Raw genomic sequence first — 19464 nt, forward strand, 5'->3', positions numbered from 1 at the left:
CTAGGGTAGAATAGGGCCAGTAAAGGATCTGCTGTTGTCAGTGGCTAAACCAGCAACCAGAAGAAGTGTCTCTAACAGAATGAACAGAAGGGGAATGCTGGGAGAACTGTAATGGCTGGAAGCACAACTGAACAGCTAAGCAAACGCGTAGCAGATAGGTAGCTGGATGCTTTGTGTGATTGTGGTGGTGCATTGAGTTTGCTAAGCTGTTCTGTCAATTTAGATAGCTGCTCATGGAAAGGTGCCAGTTTGAAATGGAAGGGTTTGTTCTGAAGGATTCCAAAGTTGAATATTTCATACAGAAAAAGTCAGAACTCTGATGTTCAAGCACAAGCATCAGTGCAGGATGGCACAAGCATTGTTCACTGATACTTCACTGCTGGTAGAGTCAGGCTGAGATGTTCCCACTCACCCAGGCCAGCTCTTAGCATCCCTCCTGGATGTGCCAGTCCAGCTGCGTGCTTGGCCGCGCTATGAGCCAGATGTATGAGATCAGCTCTCCCTTGAATTCAGCTTTTCTCCTATGATTTTATTATCTCTTCTTTAAATCTTGACCATTTCACAGCTTAATTTGGGGCGCAGCCATGCAAGCAATTGGACTGGCACAAATGGGTCTGTGGCCTCAAGGGAGAGGGAAATAAGAAGGGTTTAGAGAAAGCAGCAGGGGACACATGGAGTGTGTACAAGTGGATGTGCCGCACCATGAGCTGTCCCCAGTATACACCCAGTGCCACGGTACAGCTGTTAATGTAAATTTGTTCTGCTTTAGGGTGCACAGTGGGATGTATGTGTGTCAAATCAGCCAGAGCACCTGGTGGGAAGATTTTGCTGGCATTAGGCATTTTACACTGGTATTGTGCCAGCTGGGAAAGACAAACGATGCATAATTCAGCGTAATGGTGCAGGCAGCTGCTATCTGAGTCAGTCCGAAGCCTGCTGCCATCGAGTTAACCCACTGCTTTTTAGCAGATGTGGAGCAAATCTGTCCTGGATCAGCATTTTGTACCGTGGCGCTGTGGTGGGTTTGGTCCCACATTGGTGCTGCTCCTGCAGATAAGTTAATCTCCTGAATAATCCAGCTGGCTTTCCTGGTGATCAGACAGGTTATTAGATGAGTAAGTATTGTGCTGCATCCAGATCAAGTGCTCTAGACAGTGCACATCAACTCCTTCATGTTCTAGCACAGCCCTTAAGGGTTTAACTTGTTTAGTGCTGGAGAACATCTCCAAGTGGAGCACATTGTGAAAGGCTTGGCTGAGTAGGGACCAGTTGATGAACTGGGCACATAAAGAATAAAGCCCTGGGGTGGCTCTGAGCAGATGCTGCTGTTCCAAGGGCTGTGCTGGTGCCTGCTTGCTGCAGGATAGGTGTTGTGTCAATGGGGCTGGACATGATTTTGTGCTGCTCTGGACTGAGTTGTGTTGAAACTGTGTTTTACAGAGAGGCCTCGAATAACCTCAGAGCCCCACGATGTTGACGTCCTCTTGGGAAACACAGTTTATTTCACCTGCAGGGCAGAAGGCAACCCAAAGCCTGCGATTATTTGGCTGCACAACAAGTAAGTCGCACACAGGGAGCCCTGGGGTAGCAAATGGTTTCAAGCACCGAGTTCTTTGGTGACTGGTTGTAATTACAAAAGCTGTTTCATGCAACATTAAAAAGGAAAAGAGAAATGGATGTTCCATGGCTTGTATTTACCTTCCTTTTAACAGCATTCTCTGCTGACCATGTAATCCAAGTGGTGTTTTATCTGTATTTGAAACATTTCTTCTGCATTTGTGATGGATTCCAAGAGCTTACAGCATTCCCATAAACATTCCCTGCAGGCTGAAAGGAATAGTCTTTTGATCAGGAAAAGAAAAAATTAGTATTTCATGTTGCCATTCCCTAACTCCTGAAATGCTTCTGGTCTCTAGGTTTGTCTCACTAAAGGCCTAACATGCTGGGAGAACGGCTTTTATTTCCAAAGGAAAAATCACTGCGCTCCACTGAGAGACGCTGCAAAGCAGTGTATTGATTATCACCCCATAGAGCAACACTGAAACCCAACTGGCTGTGCTAAATGCCAAGAGTATTTCTGGGAAGTGTGGAGCAATTGAATACTCTGTGCTCAAGCAGTTGCCCACTGTGGAAGCAAAGTTACGCTGCTGCTTTACAAGCTCCTTGGTTGTGGGAGCTTGAACAGGGCTCGGTTGTTAATAACCATGATCAATGTTTGCTTCTTCAACTAACTCCCCACCAGGCAGAGCTTCAGCACAGAGCTAAAGTTTATGGCTGAGTTAAGTCCCTCTGGAAGGAAGGTTTTGTTAGGGAAATGCTGGCAGGCTCCCAAAGACAGCATTGGAAGAGGGGTAATGATAATAAATGTTCCGCAAGCGAGATATGACTAGGGTAAGGAGGCATCAGGGGAATTAAATAAATGCCCAGCAAGCATATTAGTTTGCATAGTGGATTCAGCCTTTGTCCTGTGGGGAGAGAGGTCTCTTCTCCCTTTTCAATCATCTGCAGCCATCCAAGATTCCTTCACAATGGGACAAATGGGAGGCAGCAGTGGGACCTTGTGCTGTGGGCTGGGATCCAGGAGCTGCAGGTCATTGTAGAAAGAAGCAAGATGTTTCACAGCTTTCGGGTTGGGTTGCTGCCCAAGATATGTTGGGGTCCCATGGTGACTTAGAGCTTTTTGCTCCCCCCCCCCACCCTGAGGCCTTTAGAGCTCATTCAAATAGAAATGGCTGCACACAATAATATTAACTCATTATTATATTTGCACTCAGGCAATAATGAGAACAAGCTTTCTGGGCCTAGATGCCCTGACAATAGCAACGCTGCTCCCTGCTCCTGCACGGGAACACTCTGCTCTCCTGATGGGCTGTGAATGTCATGTGTAATCAGTGGTGAGAGCAAAAGTAGCTCACCCAGGGAGTAAGTCGGAGCTGGAGCTGATGTTCAGGGCTGTAAATCAGAGCTCTTGCTATAAATCCCATGGTTTCTCAGAATAGCTCCAAGGAGCAGCAGCTTACTGCAGCACATGCAGGGCCCCTCAACTCCCTCAGCAGCGCAGGGGGAGACCCAAAAGAGTCTTCACTCCTTTCAGATTTTGCCTTTCCTGGCTCTTTTTCAGTAACGAGATTGACATGAAAGATGACAACCGCCTGAACCTGTTACAAGATGGTACCTTGATGATCCAGAATACCAAGGAGTCAGACAAAGGCGTCTACCAGTGCATGGCCAAGAACGTAGCTGGGGAGGTCAAGACGCAAGAAGTTGTGCTGCGCTATTTTGGCACCCCATGTAATTGAGCTTTGTGCTACCCTTGAAGGTCCAGCTTGGGTTGGGAGCTGAGTCAGAGGCAGTCCCAGTTTTGTATGTGCCAAGACGTTGTGGTGTGCTGGGCAAGAGAGTGGATAGCAGCATAGCGTGGTCGGAGCTTTAGGGTACCTTCATGGAAGTGGGGAACTGAGATTTAGAGATTGAAGGTGCTTTGGGGCTGGGGAGGGAGATGGGGATGAATTCTGCAGCACAGAGGTATCAAGGGAGAAGGGGACACAGAGTGGGGATGTTCCAGCACTCTTAGTGCCTGGGAGGGAGGACATGGTAGGAAGAAGTAGCACTTGTTGACTTGGGGAGCTGCTCACAGCAAGGATGCAGAGGTGAGGGAAGAGCCGGATGACTTCTCGCGGGGTTGCATGAGGAGTCCAAGCAGCTTCTGCCCATAACTGACCAGCAGCAGAGCTCCTGGTTTCTGAAGCTCCCGTTTCCTTCCAGCCAAGCCCACTTTTGTGATCCAGCCGCAGAACACTGAAGTGCTGATTGGGGAAAGCGTCACCTTGGAGTGTGGGGTCTCCGGGCACCCAAACCCTCGCATCAGCTGGACCCTGGGCACTGGCTCTCCTTTACCGCAGGATTCCCGCTTCGCCATCACCAGCTCTGGAGGCCTCTTCATTCAGAACGTCACCTTCTTGGACCAGGGGCAGTACAACTGCAATGCCAGCAACACCGAGGGATCCATCCAGGCCACAGCAAGGATCATAGTGCAAGGTGAGGTTCCCAAACTGACATTTCTGGGATGCAGTGTATTTAAGGGGGTGTATTAAACCCTGTGACTGGTTCTGCTCCCATGAACTGAGAATGAACCCAACCTTGCTGCCGGAGATTTTCCTGCTTTCAATCATTGCTTTCCCCTCCAGATTCTCCCAGGTTTCTCCTCATTCCCAGTGATCAGACAGTAACTGAGGGCCAAAGCGTGGATTTCCCCTGCTCTGCTGAGGGTCACCCTCCACCTGTGATTGCCTGGACCAGGGCAGGTACTGCTCATTTGACTCGCGCTTTCTTTCTCTCCCGAGCCATCATCCATGGTGAGAAGAAGGGAGCTGATGGCCCAGGGCGATGACTCGCAGTGGTGGCATGGGAGAGATGGTGATCAGCACAGACCTCATCAGCTAGGAGGTGTGCGGTGGATCACCAAGGATGATGTTAAGCACTGAGGTCTTTGACACACTAAATCATCGTGTCAGAAGGAAGGAGCGTGCTGGTTTTCATCAGCATGAAACCTATGGAAAGCCTCAAACATCCTCCTGTAGTGGCTTCCTACCTCCTTTGAAGAGGCTCCAAGCCAGTGGGTATCTGCATGTACCAGCTCTCCATCACTGCATTGAGTTGCTCCTCTTGGGGAGCACCGTTCACTGCTGACACCCCTCTGAGGTTTCTTTTAGCTCTGGAAAATCCACTTTGGGCCAGCAGGTTGTGGGGAACTTCTGAAGTCTCAGATGATTGTCAGCACTGGCTCCACTGAGCTGATCCCATCCAACACTTTCTGGGACAGAAGCCAGCAATGCTTGGCCCAGAGGCCCTCCAACTTTTCCTTATGCTTCGCAAGCCATAATTAATGGTTTATACTGTGGAGAATTCACAGCTATTGTATTCCAGCTTCCACAGCAATAGCCCTGACATGCAGTTAAGAAAGACCAACTGAGATTCTCCTCCACCAGCATGTTCTCCATCTCCTTTAACCTTATTTCCTCAGCTGCCCAGGTATTAGAAGGTATCTCTTAGAGATGTGGGAAGATGTGTGTCAATAAGGAAAGTCAATAACTGCTCTGTAACCAGGTTTGCTAGGTCACTCAGTGATTCAAGGTCAACCAGGCTTTACAGTGCTTCCACAGGGGCATGCTAAGGAAAAGGTGAGAGGAGGACAAGGGATGGAGCATTGCTCATCTCCAAGCCACTTTTGACAGTGTGGGGAGGATTCAGATTCCTTTGGGTATTTGGGATGAATAAATAAAGCCCTTATTTGGAGGAAAATGGAATATTAAATCCAGTAAAGTCACTAAACTGGGAAGTTCTGATAATTTTGTTTGGGTTTGGTAAAGCATCTCAATTTTCAACTTTTTCTCCTTAAATAGAGAAAATATCAGAACAACATAGTTTCCAAACCAAAGCGAATCAAAATAATGAGTTGAAAAAGAAGACAATGCTCAATGTTTCTGTTTATTTGATTAAACAGCTAGTTTGGATAATGGACCACAGATTTGCCATCCATCTGGGGTCATTAAATCTGCAGTTTGCACTAAGGAAAGGCTTAGGAGGAAAGGAAAAGGGTACCAGCTTCTTTCCAGTTGCTTAGGCGAGACAGCAAAGTCATGATCCTAGGTGAAGGAAAAGCAGCATCTGTCCTGTGCCTCACTTAGCAAGATGCAGGTGGTGTCTTCAGGGTGATTGATGGCGCGTTGGGAAGGGAATGAGTTTTTAGCTATCACACAGATACCTTCAGTGACGGGAATAGAAACTCATGGACAGTGTGCACTGCTTGTCTGACCAGGTGGGCCGCTGCCGAGTGACCGGAGGCACAGCATCCTCTCCACGGGTACCCTGCGGGTGATGAGGGTGGCTCTGCATGACCAAGGCCAGTATGAGTGCCATGCCATCAGTGCCATCGGCGTGAGGACCCTCCCAGTACAGCTGTCAGTGACCCCCCGAGGTAAGCTGTGAGGGAAGAAGGGCTGAATGTGCGTCATTCATTGAATGCTATAGGAAAACAACACTATCTGACAGGGAACTGCCGTGTCCTGTGGGATGGGATTTTGCTTTTGCCTGGGTGCAGATGTTTAGCCATGAGAGATCTGACGTTTTTCCCCATGTTCACAGTGATACCCGTGTTCCTCCATCCCCCCCAGGATGTGATGGCAGAGACAGGCCAGGATGTGTCCATTGCCTGTGCTGCTCAAGGAGATCCACGTCCCACCATAACCTGGGTGAAGGTAAGAGATGGTACCATGTACTCCACAGCCACTGGGGAGCATGATGGCTCCTGAATGGGGGCTTAAACACCTCTCCCAGCTCAACTAGTTAGCTCAGTTCGTGCAATACACATGGAATAAATTGTGTTTGAAGATTTAAGGACCAACATTTCCACTGATTTGAGGTTTTTAATGGTCTAAAAGAATGTTGCTTTTTCTCAGGCTCGAAGCCTTGCAACGCACATTCCTGTTTTCTTTTGTTTTTCCTTCCAAATGAGTAACTTGAAGCCAGTGACCTTCTAGGATGCTGGAAACGCTTGATTTGACTATTCCTGGAAAAACCTGAAAATGGACTCTTCTTTTCTGAGTATTTTGTCGTTATTTCCAGGATTCCCACTGGTGGAACTGGATTGATGCTGGTTGGCTCCAGCTTTGATGGGGCAAAGGCACAAGTCCTCAGAATCATGCTGCCACCTGGCTGCTCTTCTCAAGAGTCCATTAGATGAAGCTCTCCAGCCTTCTTCCTGCTGTGCTTTAGTGTAACGCTTGTGACCTTCACTGGGACCTGCCTTTGAGTGCAATCAGGCAGAGAACAAATTAGAGGGGAAATGCTTGAACCTGAGTTATCCTGCAGAGGTCTCATGGGAGGTGACCTTGTAGCTTGCTTTGGGCTCCAGCCAACAGTGGGAGCAGAAGAAAAGAGCCTGGGGGGGGGCAGCAGAGAAAGCATTAGATTGGAGGAAGGCAGCAGAGAGAGGTTTAAGAAACAGGAGAATAAACCCAGTAAAACCTGAAGCTACTTCTGCCACCAGCCAGGCTGAGAGGTAGGGTTTGAGCTTGCTGCTGCTCTCAGTGCTTTGACCAGTGGTACTGTCCAGAGCCAGCAAAAGCTCGTATCTGCAGTTCAGGGCCAGCATAAATCCAGCAGTTTCAGGTTGTTCCAAAACTGAAGACATTTAGTCTTATTTATGTGACAGCATCAGGGCACAGCACTCGCTCCAATCAGCCCATCTGCAGAAAGTGCAGAGAAATGGGGTGCCTGGAGCTGGACCAAGGTGAAGAAGCTGAGCAAGGGACCTCAGCACAGTGGGTCCTGGCAGCAGCAGATGTCCTTGGATGGCTTTCCGGCTTCTCTGCAAGAGCAATGCTAACATCTGGTGGCCACATTGGTTCATCGCATCCATCTGCGGTTTGTGGAAGAGGCTGAAGGCTGGATGGTGGGAAACTTCCCAAACCCTGACACGTTTTCTGTCTTTTCATGGTGCACCAGGAGGGCATCCAGATCACAGAGAGTGGCAAGTTCCATATAAGCCAAGATGGGACCCTTTCCATTCAAGATCTCGGCGTGGCTGACCAGGGCAGATACGAGTGCATAGCAAGAAACCCCTTTGGCTTCACCTCCAGCGCTATGCAGCTCACCATCACTGGTAGGGTATCTTCTGTGGTCCTCTTGAGTCTTCTCTTGCTTTTGGATAAGGCTCTGCTGTGTTGCCATAAAATGACAGACTGTTTTGAGCTAGAAGGGACCTCAAAGCTCCTCCAGCTCCAACCCCTGCTACGGGCAGGGACCCCTTCCACTGGAGCAGCTTGCTCCAAGCCCCTGTGTCCAACCTGGCCTTGAGCACTGCCAGGGATGGGGCAGCCACAGCTTCTCTGGGCACCCTGTGCCAGCGCCTCAGCACCCTCCCAGGGAAGAGCTTCTGCCTAAGAGCTCATCTCAGTCTCCCCTCAGGCAGGTTCAAGCCATTCCCCTTGGCCTGTCCCTGCAGGCCCTTGTCCCAAGCCCCTCTCCAGGTTCCCTGTAGCCCTTTTAGGCACTGGAGCTGCTCTAAGGTCTCCCCTTCAGGAGCCTTCTCTTCTCCAGGCTGAACCAGCCCAGCTCTCTCGACCTGGCTCCAGAGCAGAGCTGCTTGGAGCATCTTCGCTTTGACCAAGTAGCTCTCTTATTCCTTTAGCTTCTTTGCAGGCAGGTCCCTCACAGACGTGATGGGGCAGCTCAGCTGTAAAGCCCATGCACCTCCCAGCTTCTCCTCGCTGCTGTTTCTCCCTGCAGAGCCAAAGGTGTTGGCTTAAACAACCTCCTGCAAGCTGAGCTGTTGGTGTGAGTGTAGTGATTGCCTCTGTTGGGAGGGAGAAACTGATTAAAATGTGCCAACACGCTCTCAAGGCATCGTCTGACCATAACCTCGCACATCAGGGGAGGCAGGAGGAGAACAACGTCGTCGCTACAAATACAGGCTTTAGATGTTTGCTCAGTCCCTGGGGAATGGGAAATGAGTCTCTCGTTTTCCAGCTACTGCTCTGTGCATTAGGGAAGCTGTAATGAATAAAGAAGAGCAGCTAGTCAAACCAGAGGTCAAGAGTGGGAATTGTGCTGCTTAGAGGGTAAGGAAGGACTGACAAGGAAAAAAGATCCAAGGTGAAAAACATAAGTTAAAGGGCTAATCCTCAAGCACGCAGGGATATCCAACATGGATATGGAGTAGTTTATAAGATTAATTTGGTATCACTTTCTATCCAGGGATTGCATGCAAGGAGCTGAGACTAATCTGAAACATCTTTGTTGTTTGAAATTACTCCTCGGATAATTTCAGTGATTTATTCATGGCTGGTACCTCATTTTCCAGCTGGCTCTTGCATACACTGGGAGCCAAATGGGAACCAGTTTGTTCAGCTGTGGCAGACGCCCTGGCTTATAAAATGCAGTGATTTTTAAGAATTCATGTATTTACTTCTGAAGGTATTCAGACAGCAGCTTGCTTTTTTGATTGAAAGTGATGTGTCTGATGTGCTGACACTGAGCTTGAGCTGGATTGTTCCACAAATGGAAAATTAACATATAAGCAATGCCTGCGACTGAATTTCATCACTTTTAGAAGCTTCCTTTCTGAGAAGTCAGGTGAACCCACTGTGATTTTTATATTTTCCCATTTTAACCAAAGTATATTTCGGATGTTTTGTTCTTGCTTTCTGCTTTGGAAAGCCACGGATGTCGGTCGGAGCGGCGACACGTTTGTAGCCACATCAATACGAGAAGCCATCAGCAGCGTGGACCACGCCATCAATTCAACACGCACGGAGCTGTTTAGCAAGTGAGTGTGTGAAGTGCCACGGTCTGAGACTTGAAACAGAAACGAGATCAAAAAAGCTTTCCAAAACCTCATTTTACCATTGACAGTCCACAAATGAAAGCTACAGTATTGTTTCAAGTGTCGTAGATGGAAACCGCACCATGTAGATACAAGGACGTGACAACTTCATACAGGCATTTGGGATTCTGGTAGACAAATATCACCCTTTATGTCACTCATATCTGCAACATAGGTTTTGTCAGCTGGACAGCGCATAGAAAATGATCAGCACAGTCATTTTATAAATGCCACTTTGTGTAGGGAGAACAGAAGTAATGATATAATGATTCCAACTGTTTCAGTAATGATATAATAATTCCAACTGTTTCCTCAATGAAATATGACTTCTCAAGGGAATGATAACTCCCTCCTCTTTCACCCCAATGCCTGTTTTTATTGAAAAGATAGATAGTTTGTATTAAGCCCAAAACCCCGGGGTTTCAGCTGTTGAAAAGTGAAAAAATGAATTACTATAGCAGAAATAAAACAGAGATGCTGAGGAAATTAAATACATGCATTTTCCTGGGGAAAAATAGCCTTTCTTTAATCATCTGTAATACTCAGTGAAGCCACATTGATCTTGTGCAGTAGTTTTGGGGTCAAACACCAGATTGGGCTTAGAGCCTGACTCCTGCTGCCTGTAGAGTCTCATTGCTCAGAGCAGTCCATTTATTTTCATGTTCCTGCTTCATTTCTAACTCCTTAAAACAGGCGCCCCAAGACGCCCAATGACTTGCTGGCTCTCTTCCGTTACCCCCGGGACCCCTACACCATTGAAACAGCCAGGGCAGGCGAGATCTTCGAAAGGACCTTGCAGCTGATTCAGGAACACGTGCAACAAGGGCTGATCGTGGATATGAACGTCACAGGTAGGAGAGGTTTTATTTCCCGTCTGAACTTTGTGCATAGGATGAAATTACACCACCTTCCACTAAACCAGGTTGCTCCAAGCCCCATCTGACCTGGCCTGGATGTTTCCTGCCTTCCAAGTGGCAATGAGAAAAACACTGCAATCTCTGCAGTATTTGGATGCTGTAGAAGAGGGGGGGATATCATTCCTCTGTCTCTCTACTACTCAGTTACAAACTCAGGTGGGTTCCAGCCACTCGGGTTCCTCTTATCGAGGCAGAAGAGCAGCCAACAAAGCAATGCAGCACCAGAAATACTTGGTGAGGTCCAAGCATCCAGCAGTTGGACTCTACATCTCTCTAGCTGGCACATGCTTTCCATACAACAGGCTTTCCCCTACGCTGCATGTTTCTACCCCTACGTGTGAATCAGCATGCAGCAGGCATTTCTGTTTGGGGCCCATAAGTATTTTTTTCCTGCCTGGATGGATTCCAGGGTGTGAGGAGTCTCTGTGCAGGCTGCAGGTCTCGTCTGGGCTGGTTGGACCGCCAGCCTCTCCTCCTCTTTGCACTGTCAGCATCCACACAGTGCAGCATTATTCAGCGCTTTCACGTGGCGTAGCGCCCTGGCAGTCACCCACAGCTTCCCTGCTGCTCGGCACGTAGGGTTTGGATGCTTGATGGTGCTTGGGGTTGTAGCAATACCCATATAACCCATGTAAAATAAACCTAGGATGGGGACCAAGACCACCTCCATGGTTTGGTCTATAGGTCACAGCATTTCTGATTTCTGCCTCTGTGCAGTTCAGTATAAACTTTTTCGCCTTCTTTTCTTCTTTGTGGGGCTGATATGATCCCATGCTTCGTTTGCTTCCTATAAATTACACTGCACCACCATGTCAGAGACCTGGCCTACCTGTGCCCACCTTGACAACCCTGTTGTGTGTTTCGCACAGAGCTCTTAAATGGGATGAGAGGAACCTGATGGCTGCAGCACCCACCGTCTGACCTCGTGCTTTCCTTTCCCTTCGCAGGCTATCGGTACAATGACTTGGTGTCCCCTCACTACCTGAACATGATTGCCAACCTGTCGGGCTGCTCTGCCCACCGCCGCACGCCGAACTGCTCGGATATCTGCTTCCACAAGAAGTACAGGACCCATGATGGCTCTTGCAACAACCTCCAGCACCCGATGTGGGGTGCATCCCTCACAGCCTTCCAAAGGCTCCTCAAACCAGCCTACCAGAATGGATTTAACCTCCCCCGGGGTTTTTCCTTGGCAGAAGATGCCAGGGACCTTCCCCTTCCTCTGCCTCGCCTTGTCTCCACCACCATGATCGGGACTGAGACCATCACCCCCGATGACCAGTTCACGCACATGCTCATGCAGTGGGGCCAGTTTCTGGACCATGACATGGACCAGACGGTGGCAGCCATTAGCATGTCCCGCTTCTCAGATGGAGCACCCTGCAGCGAGGTGTGCACCAACGACCCACCTTGCTTCTCCGTCATGGTCCCTGCCAATGACCCCCGTGTGAGGAACGGGCGCTGCATGTTCTTTGTCCGCTCCAGCCCTGTATGTGGCAGTGGGATGACCTCCCTACTGATGAACTCTGTCTATGCCAGGGAGCAGATCAATCACTTGACGTCTTACATTGATGCTTCCAATGTTTATGGCAGCACAGAGCAGGAATCGCAGGAGCTGCGAGATCTGAGCAACCAAAAGGGGCTGCTGAAGCAAGGGCAAGTTGTGCCCGGCTCGGGGAAGCATCTCCTTCCCTTTGCTGTGGGGCCACCCACTGAATGCATGAGAGATGAGAACGAGAGCCCCGTGCCGTGCTTCCTGGCAGGAGACCACCGTGCCAATGAGCAGCTGGCTCTCACAGCCATGCACACGCTGTGGTTCAGGGAGCACAACCGCATTGCCAAGGAGCTGTCGGCCCTCAATCCCCACTGGGATGGGGACCTCCTGTATCACGAGGCAAGGAAGATTGTGGGTGCCCAGATGCAGCATATCACCTACGCCCAGTGGCTCCCCAAGGTCCTTGGGGAAGCTGGGATGAAGATGCTGGGTGAGTACAAAGGCTACGACCCCAATGTCAATGCAGGGATTCTCAACGCCTTTGCCACTGCTGCCTTCCGCTTCGGGCACACCTTGATCAACCCCATCCTGTACCGGCTGAACGAATCCTTCCAGCCCATCCGCCAAGGCCACATCCCCCTGCACAAGGCCTTCTTCTCCCCTTTCAGGATCACGCAGGAGGGTGGGATTGATCCGCTCCTCCGTGGGCTCTTTGGGGTTCCTGGGAAGATGCGGGTACCCTCTGAACTCCTCAACATGGAGCTGACGGAGAAACTCTTCTCTATGGCACACTCTGTCTCATTGGACTTGGCTGCTATCAACATCCAGAGAGGGCGAGACCATGGTATCCCACCTTACAATGACTTCAGGGTCTTCTGCAACCTCTCATCTGCACAGGAGTTTGAGGACCTCAGGAATGAGATAAAGAACCTGGAGATCAGAGAAAAGCTCAGGAGGTACTGTACTGGACTTGGAAGCATCAGAATCCCTGGAGATCAGGCAGTGGAAAGTTTCTGCTCCTGCCAGGACACTCATCAAATAACCTCCCCAGATATTGCTACCCACAGAGGCTGAGATAGGGTAATAGCTGTGGTTTAAGAACAGGATAAGGCAAATGAGGTCTCTCCAAGTGATCGGTCTGGTTCTGAGTGGAATGGCATCAGGAGCTGCTGAGGTGTAGTTTGGGAGCAGATTGAGCCTTGGAGCTATTTTCCAGAGAGACTAAACTGCATCCTATCTGCACTGGCTGCCTCTTTCCAAAGCAGGCCTTTATCCCATTGTCTTTTAGATAAGACCTTATAAATATTGTCCTGATAAGTCCCTTGCATGCAAGCTCCTGTGATGGGATCAGCTTTATATTATCTCCACTCCTCGATAGCCTTTTAACTTATTATTTAATGCCTGTTATCCTGCAGTTTATATGGAACTACCAAAAACATCGACCTGTTTCCAGCACTGATGGTGGAGGATCTTGTCCCTGGTACCAGAGTTGGACCAACGCTGATGTGCCTGTTAACGACCCAGTTCAGAAGGCTGAGGGATGGAGACAGGTATCCTTATTGGAGTCATCCCAAAGCCTTTGGTATTCCCTTTGGGGGGATTTTCTCCTTACCTGGGGGGATCAGAACATGTAATTTTGTATTATCTCTTGTCTGATGATACGAGGAACATTCCTCTGTCCAGTGCATTTCCAAAGGGACTTGCCACAGTTTCTGTCAATGTGTCCTTTCCTGATGTCATGACTCTCATTTCACCACAGGACACTGGGCACCATTGAGGATGTGCCAAATGTCTCCTGAAAGTGCCAGAAAATGTCCTCAGGAGCCTCCTTCTAATTCCTGTTTGCTGCCTGTGTGAATGAGACATGGCTTTGCCTGTGTGAGTGAGACACAGCATTGCCTGGTGATGCCCTCCGGGCAGGAGCATTGTTCACCCAGGTCCCAACCTGCTACAGCAGAGCTGAGCTGTCTGAGCCTTGGGATTCCCCTGCAAGGGGCTGTACCTGCAGGCCATGGCACCCTATAGCTCCAGCCAGCAGCTCATGGGGGTTCCTGGGTTCAGGAAAGGGCAGTCTGGGTTTTCAGCCACCAAAAGCTCCTTTTGAGGTGTGTGGTGCTGCCAACAGATGTAGGGGAGCTCTTCTCCCTCTCCCAGCCTCACTCCCCATCCTGTTCTCCTATTCTGAGTCATGCTGTGATTGCAACCCACTGCAGGTTCTGGTATGAGAATCCTGGAGTCTTCACGCCAGCGCAGCTGACTCAGATCAGACAGACATCCCTTGCTCGTGTCATCTGTGACAACAGCGACCACATCCAACAGCTCCAGAGGGACGTCTTCCAGGTGGCATCGTACCTGCAGGGCATGGTCAGCTGTGAAGAGATTCCTGCGGTGGACCTCCGCTTGTGGCAGGACTGTTGTGAGGGTGAGGAAAGAGGCTGCTCTAGCACTGACTGATGTGGGGATGGCCCTGGGTGGCATTTGTCACATGCCATCAGGAGATGGTTCCATGCTCCACCATGAGAACTGTGTGTCCTGAAATGGATGAAAAGAGCACAATAGAATAGAAGAGTCCAGAACAGACTAGAAAAGAGCACAATAGAAAGGTCCAGAACAGACTAGAAGGGTGCACAATATAATAGACTAGAATATTTCAGTTGGAAGGAACCTATTGCAATAATCTAGTCCAGCTGCCTGACCAGTTCAGGGCTGAGCAAACGTTAAAGCATATTAAGGGCTTTGTCCAAGTGCCCCTTACATGCAGAAAGGGCATCGACCAGGAAACCTGTTAGCTTCATTGAATCTGGCTGAAGGTCCACTTAGCCGAAGAGCTTCTGTCTCTGACAGCAGCCAAGAGCTCATGCCTAAGGGAGAGACTGAAACAGGACATAGGCATGGTGATCTCCATCATGTATTGCTTTCCAGGTTCAACTGAGGGTGTGTAAAACCCTTCTGTTAATGCACAGTTTCTGCCATGGTCCCTTTGTGTTGTGTCTGTGCGGGTATAGGCATCCAGCTGAGACATGGGAATCCATGCATGATGCATGCCCTGTTACACACCTTTGTTGTCTCCTCGCCTCTGGCATGAAAGATGTGTCAAGGGTGGATGGTGAAGGAGGGCAGCGCTGCCTTGCACTGCCTGCAATCCGTACTGCTCTGCTTTAAACACAAGTGCTTACTGCAGGTTTTCCCTTCCTTCCCAAGACTGCCAGACACGGGGGCAATTCAGGGCTCTTTCTCAGCGCTTCCGAAGCAAGAGGTCTCCTGGCTTCAGCTACCCAGAGGAGAACCCTGCCAAGCAGAAGCCTGCCTTGCCCAGGTACAGTATCACCGCTCCTCTTACCTCCGTTTTATGAAGCATAAGAATAGTTTTAATAACTCAGTACCTTTGGACCTTTGAAATCATCATTCTGCAGAGGTCTGGGATCAGGGGTGCTGCAGTCGATGGATGCTGAGCTCAAAGTCCTCCTACGCTTCGCGCAGAGCCCAACTCTGCTGTTTAAATACCTGGGCTGCGTGGCTGTTTGGTTGGTGTCTCTTGGCAGTTGGGCCCTTCAATTGCTGCTTACTTGGAGGCTGATGCTGGAGAAGGCAGAATGATTCTCTCCTCCAGGCAGCTGATGTTAGTGTAATCCCTTTCACTTTTTATCCCTGACCCCAGAAATGAGGCGCCTTCTCCAGGCCCTTCCTCCAGAGGGAATCTCGAGTCCCTTGTGGCTGAACTGGAGAAGACAGTCGCTTCCCTACGGAAACAGGTAAAACTCTGATCCCCAATGGAGTCACCCCAGGAGCAGGGTTTATCTTTATGCTGTGGGCAGCCTCTGTGACTTCTGTGTCCTCCAAAGAGCAGCCATGCAATCAAAGGGAACTAATGGCAAGTAGAGAAGAGGAGGAGTAGGGAGAGATGAAGCTGAGCTCTACAAGCTCTGCAACCAGAGAGTAAAATGCAAGTTTAAGCCTCAGTGAGGGTAGCTTGAGCCAATGCTTTCTTCTTGTGTATGGGGCAGGTTAAAGATTATCTAAGCAATAAAACTCCTCTTAGAGCAGCTTCTTCCTCATTCCCATCAGGTGAATGCACTGGAGAGCCAGCTGAGGTGGCACCATGGGAATACCAGCGCACACGGATGGGGGAAGAAGACTGGAGATAAATGGAGAAGAAGATGACCATGTTGCCTGTTTGTATGAGGTCAGTGTGTTTGTTGTGGGCTGGGGTCAATGTGGTGCCACTGAGAGTGCAGTGGGGCACCTCCGTAGCCTTCACATGAGGAAGAGACTGTTGCAGGAGGGAATGGAGCAACCTGGTGATGAATGGGACAAGGTGTAATAGGCTCAAATGCATCAGGTTAGGCACTCATTTCTACCAGTGATGATTAGTGACTCACTGGAATGGGTTGTCTGGGGACGTGGTGGCGTTATCCATTCCTGGAAGTCTTTCAAGAACTGGTTTGGCAAAGATGGGGAAAGACATAAGTATAGGATGGGCCAGGTGGACTGGGTGAGGTCTCTCAGGCCTGTTCTCCTGGGACTCTGGGTTGGTTTCTTCTAACAACACTTAATATCCCCAACCCCAAATCCAGCAGCCTCCAAAGCACCTTTGTGGGGAGGGAGATATCAGAGGGCTCAGCAACGGAGTTGATGGACTGGTTCCTCCTCAGGGTAATAAGGACACCTGGGCAGATGGAGCAATCCATCATTTGCTTACATGCTGGCAGAGATTTCCCCCTCAACATCTGAGTCATTGTGCACCTCTCTTCTGAAGGCACCACTTGTTGGCTCAGCTTGAGCCAAGGGAGCAAGGCCGTTTAAAGTCACTGTCAGCACCTCGCCAGCCCAGGGATTCCTGCTGCTGCTCGGCAGTGCCATGGCACTACCAGACCTGTGGCCCTTGGTGTTTAGGGGCACACAGAGCGTAGACTGAGCCCCCTTAGCCCGCTTCCCATGGGGATGCAGCCTTGAAAGAGAGGATGAACAACTCACTGGCACCTGCCAGTCTGGAGGAGGTGTGTGATGGTTTTCATGTGTTGAAATGATTACTCCAGGGATGGGAACAGAGAAGTGTTGTTCTGCCAGGCAGTCTGTCCTAAAGGGAGCATCCTCTGGAAGTTAGATTACAGGATAGGGCAAGCAAAGGCTGGTGTGTGCTGATAATCTCAACAGAAGGCAGGACAGGAAGCCTGTGGGCTGGCCACAGTGATTTCCAGTCTGATATGGTCTGTTGTGGGTCCTTATAGATCTTCCAGTCAAACAGCAATTCCCCTTCAGAAATTCAACATAAATTGCAGTGCAACACAGGAGTTGGCTTTTCCTTGCCATCATTTCCTATCCTTGCCATCATTTCAGGTCCATGAAGAGCACTCCAGGGTTTACAGGGTCTCTGAAAAGCATCTCTGTGGGTTTAAAAGGCTGTGGCTATGGTTGCTTTCATGCTGTGGTCACACATGCCCCAAACCTGCCAGGCACTGTACAAAGAGCTCACTCTGACTCTTGCTGCCTCCCATAGAGATCATCTGCTTTCTTGTGCCATTTCAGGTGCCCTGTGACCTGCACTCCTGCTCTCCACCACCCGGTCCAACACACTCCTACAGGGCTCAGGAACAGCAGCGTGAGACCCCACGATGCTCTGCCTCCTCTCACACCTCCTGTACCACTCCCTGTCCCAGGACAGCCGTACTCCTGCCTGTATTGAACCCTCTGCACTGACTGTCTAGAAGCCCCTCCCTCCTTGGACCTTTCACTCCTGGACTTCCCCACTGCCCTTTGGATGAGCTCTGCCCTATTCGGTGGTGATTTGATGCCACTTTCTTCTACAGTTCCCAGGAAATGGAGAACAACCGAAGCTGCTTTAGCGCTGCTCTGCTCTCCTCATCCCACGCAATGCTGTCGTCATCCACCACTCCTTGTCTCAAGTGTCCCATGGGCACCCAACTGAAACAATTCATTAAGAGGCAAAACCTTTCTCTGCGGTGCCAGAAGGCATCTGGAGAAGCCTAGAGAAAACAAATAGAATTAAATGAAGATGAAAGCCAAAGCGAACCTGCAGCCATCTCTGCCCGCCAAGGGAAAGAGCAAGAGGAACCTCAGGGTCGTGGCAAGCACCGTCTGGGCAGTCCCTGCCAGCAGCAGTGAGGTGAACACAAGGTCTGGGAAGTCTCTTGGGTGTTTGAGTGCTCCAGGATGGGATGGAAGAGCCAGCAGACCACGGACACCCACTATAAGCCATAGCACATCACCAGCCATTGGGTGATGAGTGACACATCCTCAGTTATATGACCCTGCAAGTGACCTGCCATTAAATGCCTAAAAACATTCTCCTTGGCATGACCCACATTCTCCAACTTTCTGCCCCATTCGGGATTTATGTTGTATTTATGGTCTTCCCCCCCAAAAAAAAAGGCTCTTTGCTGGAAGATGTATTTTGAGTGTAAATGTAACAGGACCTTGAACAGAACCTCCAATAATTACATGTAATGGGCACTCTCATTAGTGGAGGGGAGCTGCTGGTTTCTGTCGGTGCAGGAGAACACGATGTGCAGTGCGTGACACACAGATAAATGCAAAGTGCTGTTAGTGTTTATCGCTCCTAAGAGCTCTGTAACTAAGCCAGGACTATGTCACCAGCTCCTCTGAACAGGTCCTCTGGTTCTGTTGCTCCTTGAAGGTGCTTTTTAGTGGTGCTAGAACTAAAGTCCCTGTGTATCCACCAGAGCCCCACATCAGTGGGCAGGGTGGGTTTAATACATCCTTATAAGCTGGTCACAGGGACAAAAGGGAAAATACTTGATCCATCAGATATCTGTGCCACCCTTATCCGTCTCACTTCTGCATCCTCCTACCTACCTTCCCACACTGCAAGGACCAGAAACTGTTACGAACATGCTTTTTCTTTTCTTCTGTTTTATTTTTAGGTGTTTTATAGTACCAAAGGGCTACAAAGCAGCAGGGATGCTCCTGGAACTGAATAGGAAATAAAAAGGAATAGAAAATAAAGAAGGTTGTGATTTATCAGCTATTTCCTGGCGTGGGGCTCTGAGCTCTGTGTGTATCCTATGCAGACGCAGGCTTGCAGTGATGAGCGTGTGTTATGCATGTTTGGGAAGTTCAGCTCAGAGGCAGTATTTAGTCCTCAGGGATGTTTGTCATTTTGAAGTACTCTTTCATTTAGGTGCAAATCAAGATCTGAAGCTTTGCGTGTTCTAAATCAGCTGCACTTGTCTATCGCTTGTACCACTAGAGAGCCTGGCAAAGGTCAATAAAGGTAAATCAGGCTCCAATCTCCTCCTGCAAACCAGAAGTTTCCCAAGTCCTCATTCAAAGCAGTAAGGCGTAAATGTTCAGTGCTTGATCTGATCAGATAATCTCTAAATGCAAACCGAGCACCCCTGCTTGGTTTTCCTCCTGATGGAGCATGACGTGAAGAGCAGACCTGTTGGAAGCGCTGCACAAGGGCAGCAGTTGGGATGTCCCTTTCTCATGAATGAAGACATTCTGAGGAAGTTGGGGCTGTTCAGCCTGGAGAAGAGAAGGCTGCATGGAGACCTCAGAGCAGCCTTCCAGTACCTGAAGGGGGCCTTTAGGGATGCTGGGGAGGGACTCTTCATTAGGGACTGTAGTGACAGGACAAGGGTGATGGGTTCAAACTTAAACAGAGGAAGTTTAGATTGGATATAAGG

The 19464-nt window shown here is 49.5% G+C and overlaps 1 protein-coding gene across 2 annotated transcripts in view; it reads left to right on the forward strand.

The window, feature by feature from the left end:
• LOC136020256 (peroxidasin homolog) overlaps positions 1–19047 on the forward strand; it is a 42967-nt gene extending 23920 nt beyond the window's left edge. The window contains exons 8-23 of one of the 2 annotated variants that reach the window (XM_065691167.1): positions 1441–1558; positions 3122–3291; positions 3766–4038; positions 4188–4304; positions 5819–5977; positions 6145–6257; positions 7507–7663; positions 9220–9328; positions 10079–10236; positions 11250–12753; positions 13213–13347; positions 14011–14219; positions 14999–15113; positions 15456–15549; positions 15863–15980; positions 17605–19047. In XM_065691167.1, coding sequence (XP_065547239.1) covers positions 1441–1558; positions 3122–3291; positions 3766–4038; positions 4188–4304; positions 5819–5977; positions 6145–6257; positions 7507–7663; positions 9220–9328; positions 10079–10236; positions 11250–12753; positions 13213–13347; positions 14011–14219; positions 14999–15113; positions 15456–15549; positions 15863–15958 — 3527 coding nt within the window. In that variant the 3' untranslated portion in view covers positions 15959–15980; positions 17605–19047. Of the gene's footprint in view, positions 1–1440; positions 1559–3121; positions 3292–3765; positions 4039–4187; positions 4305–5818; positions 5978–6144; positions 6258–7506; positions 7664–9219; positions 9329–10078; positions 10237–11249; positions 12754–13212; positions 13348–14010; positions 14220–14998; positions 15114–15455; positions 15550–15862; positions 15981–17323 lie in introns of both variants that reach the window. The other variant, XM_065691166.1, reaches the window with a different exon arrangement.
• Positions 19048–19464: the final 417 nt, after the last annotated feature.

Source organism: Lathamus discolor, chromosome 11 (assembly GCF_037157495.1).
Source record: "Lathamus discolor isolate bLatDis1 chromosome 11, bLatDis1.hap1, whole genome shotgun sequence".
In the NCBI taxonomy this organism is placed as follows: domain Eukaryota; kingdom Metazoa; phylum Chordata; class Aves; order Psittaciformes; family Psittacidae; genus Lathamus; species Lathamus discolor.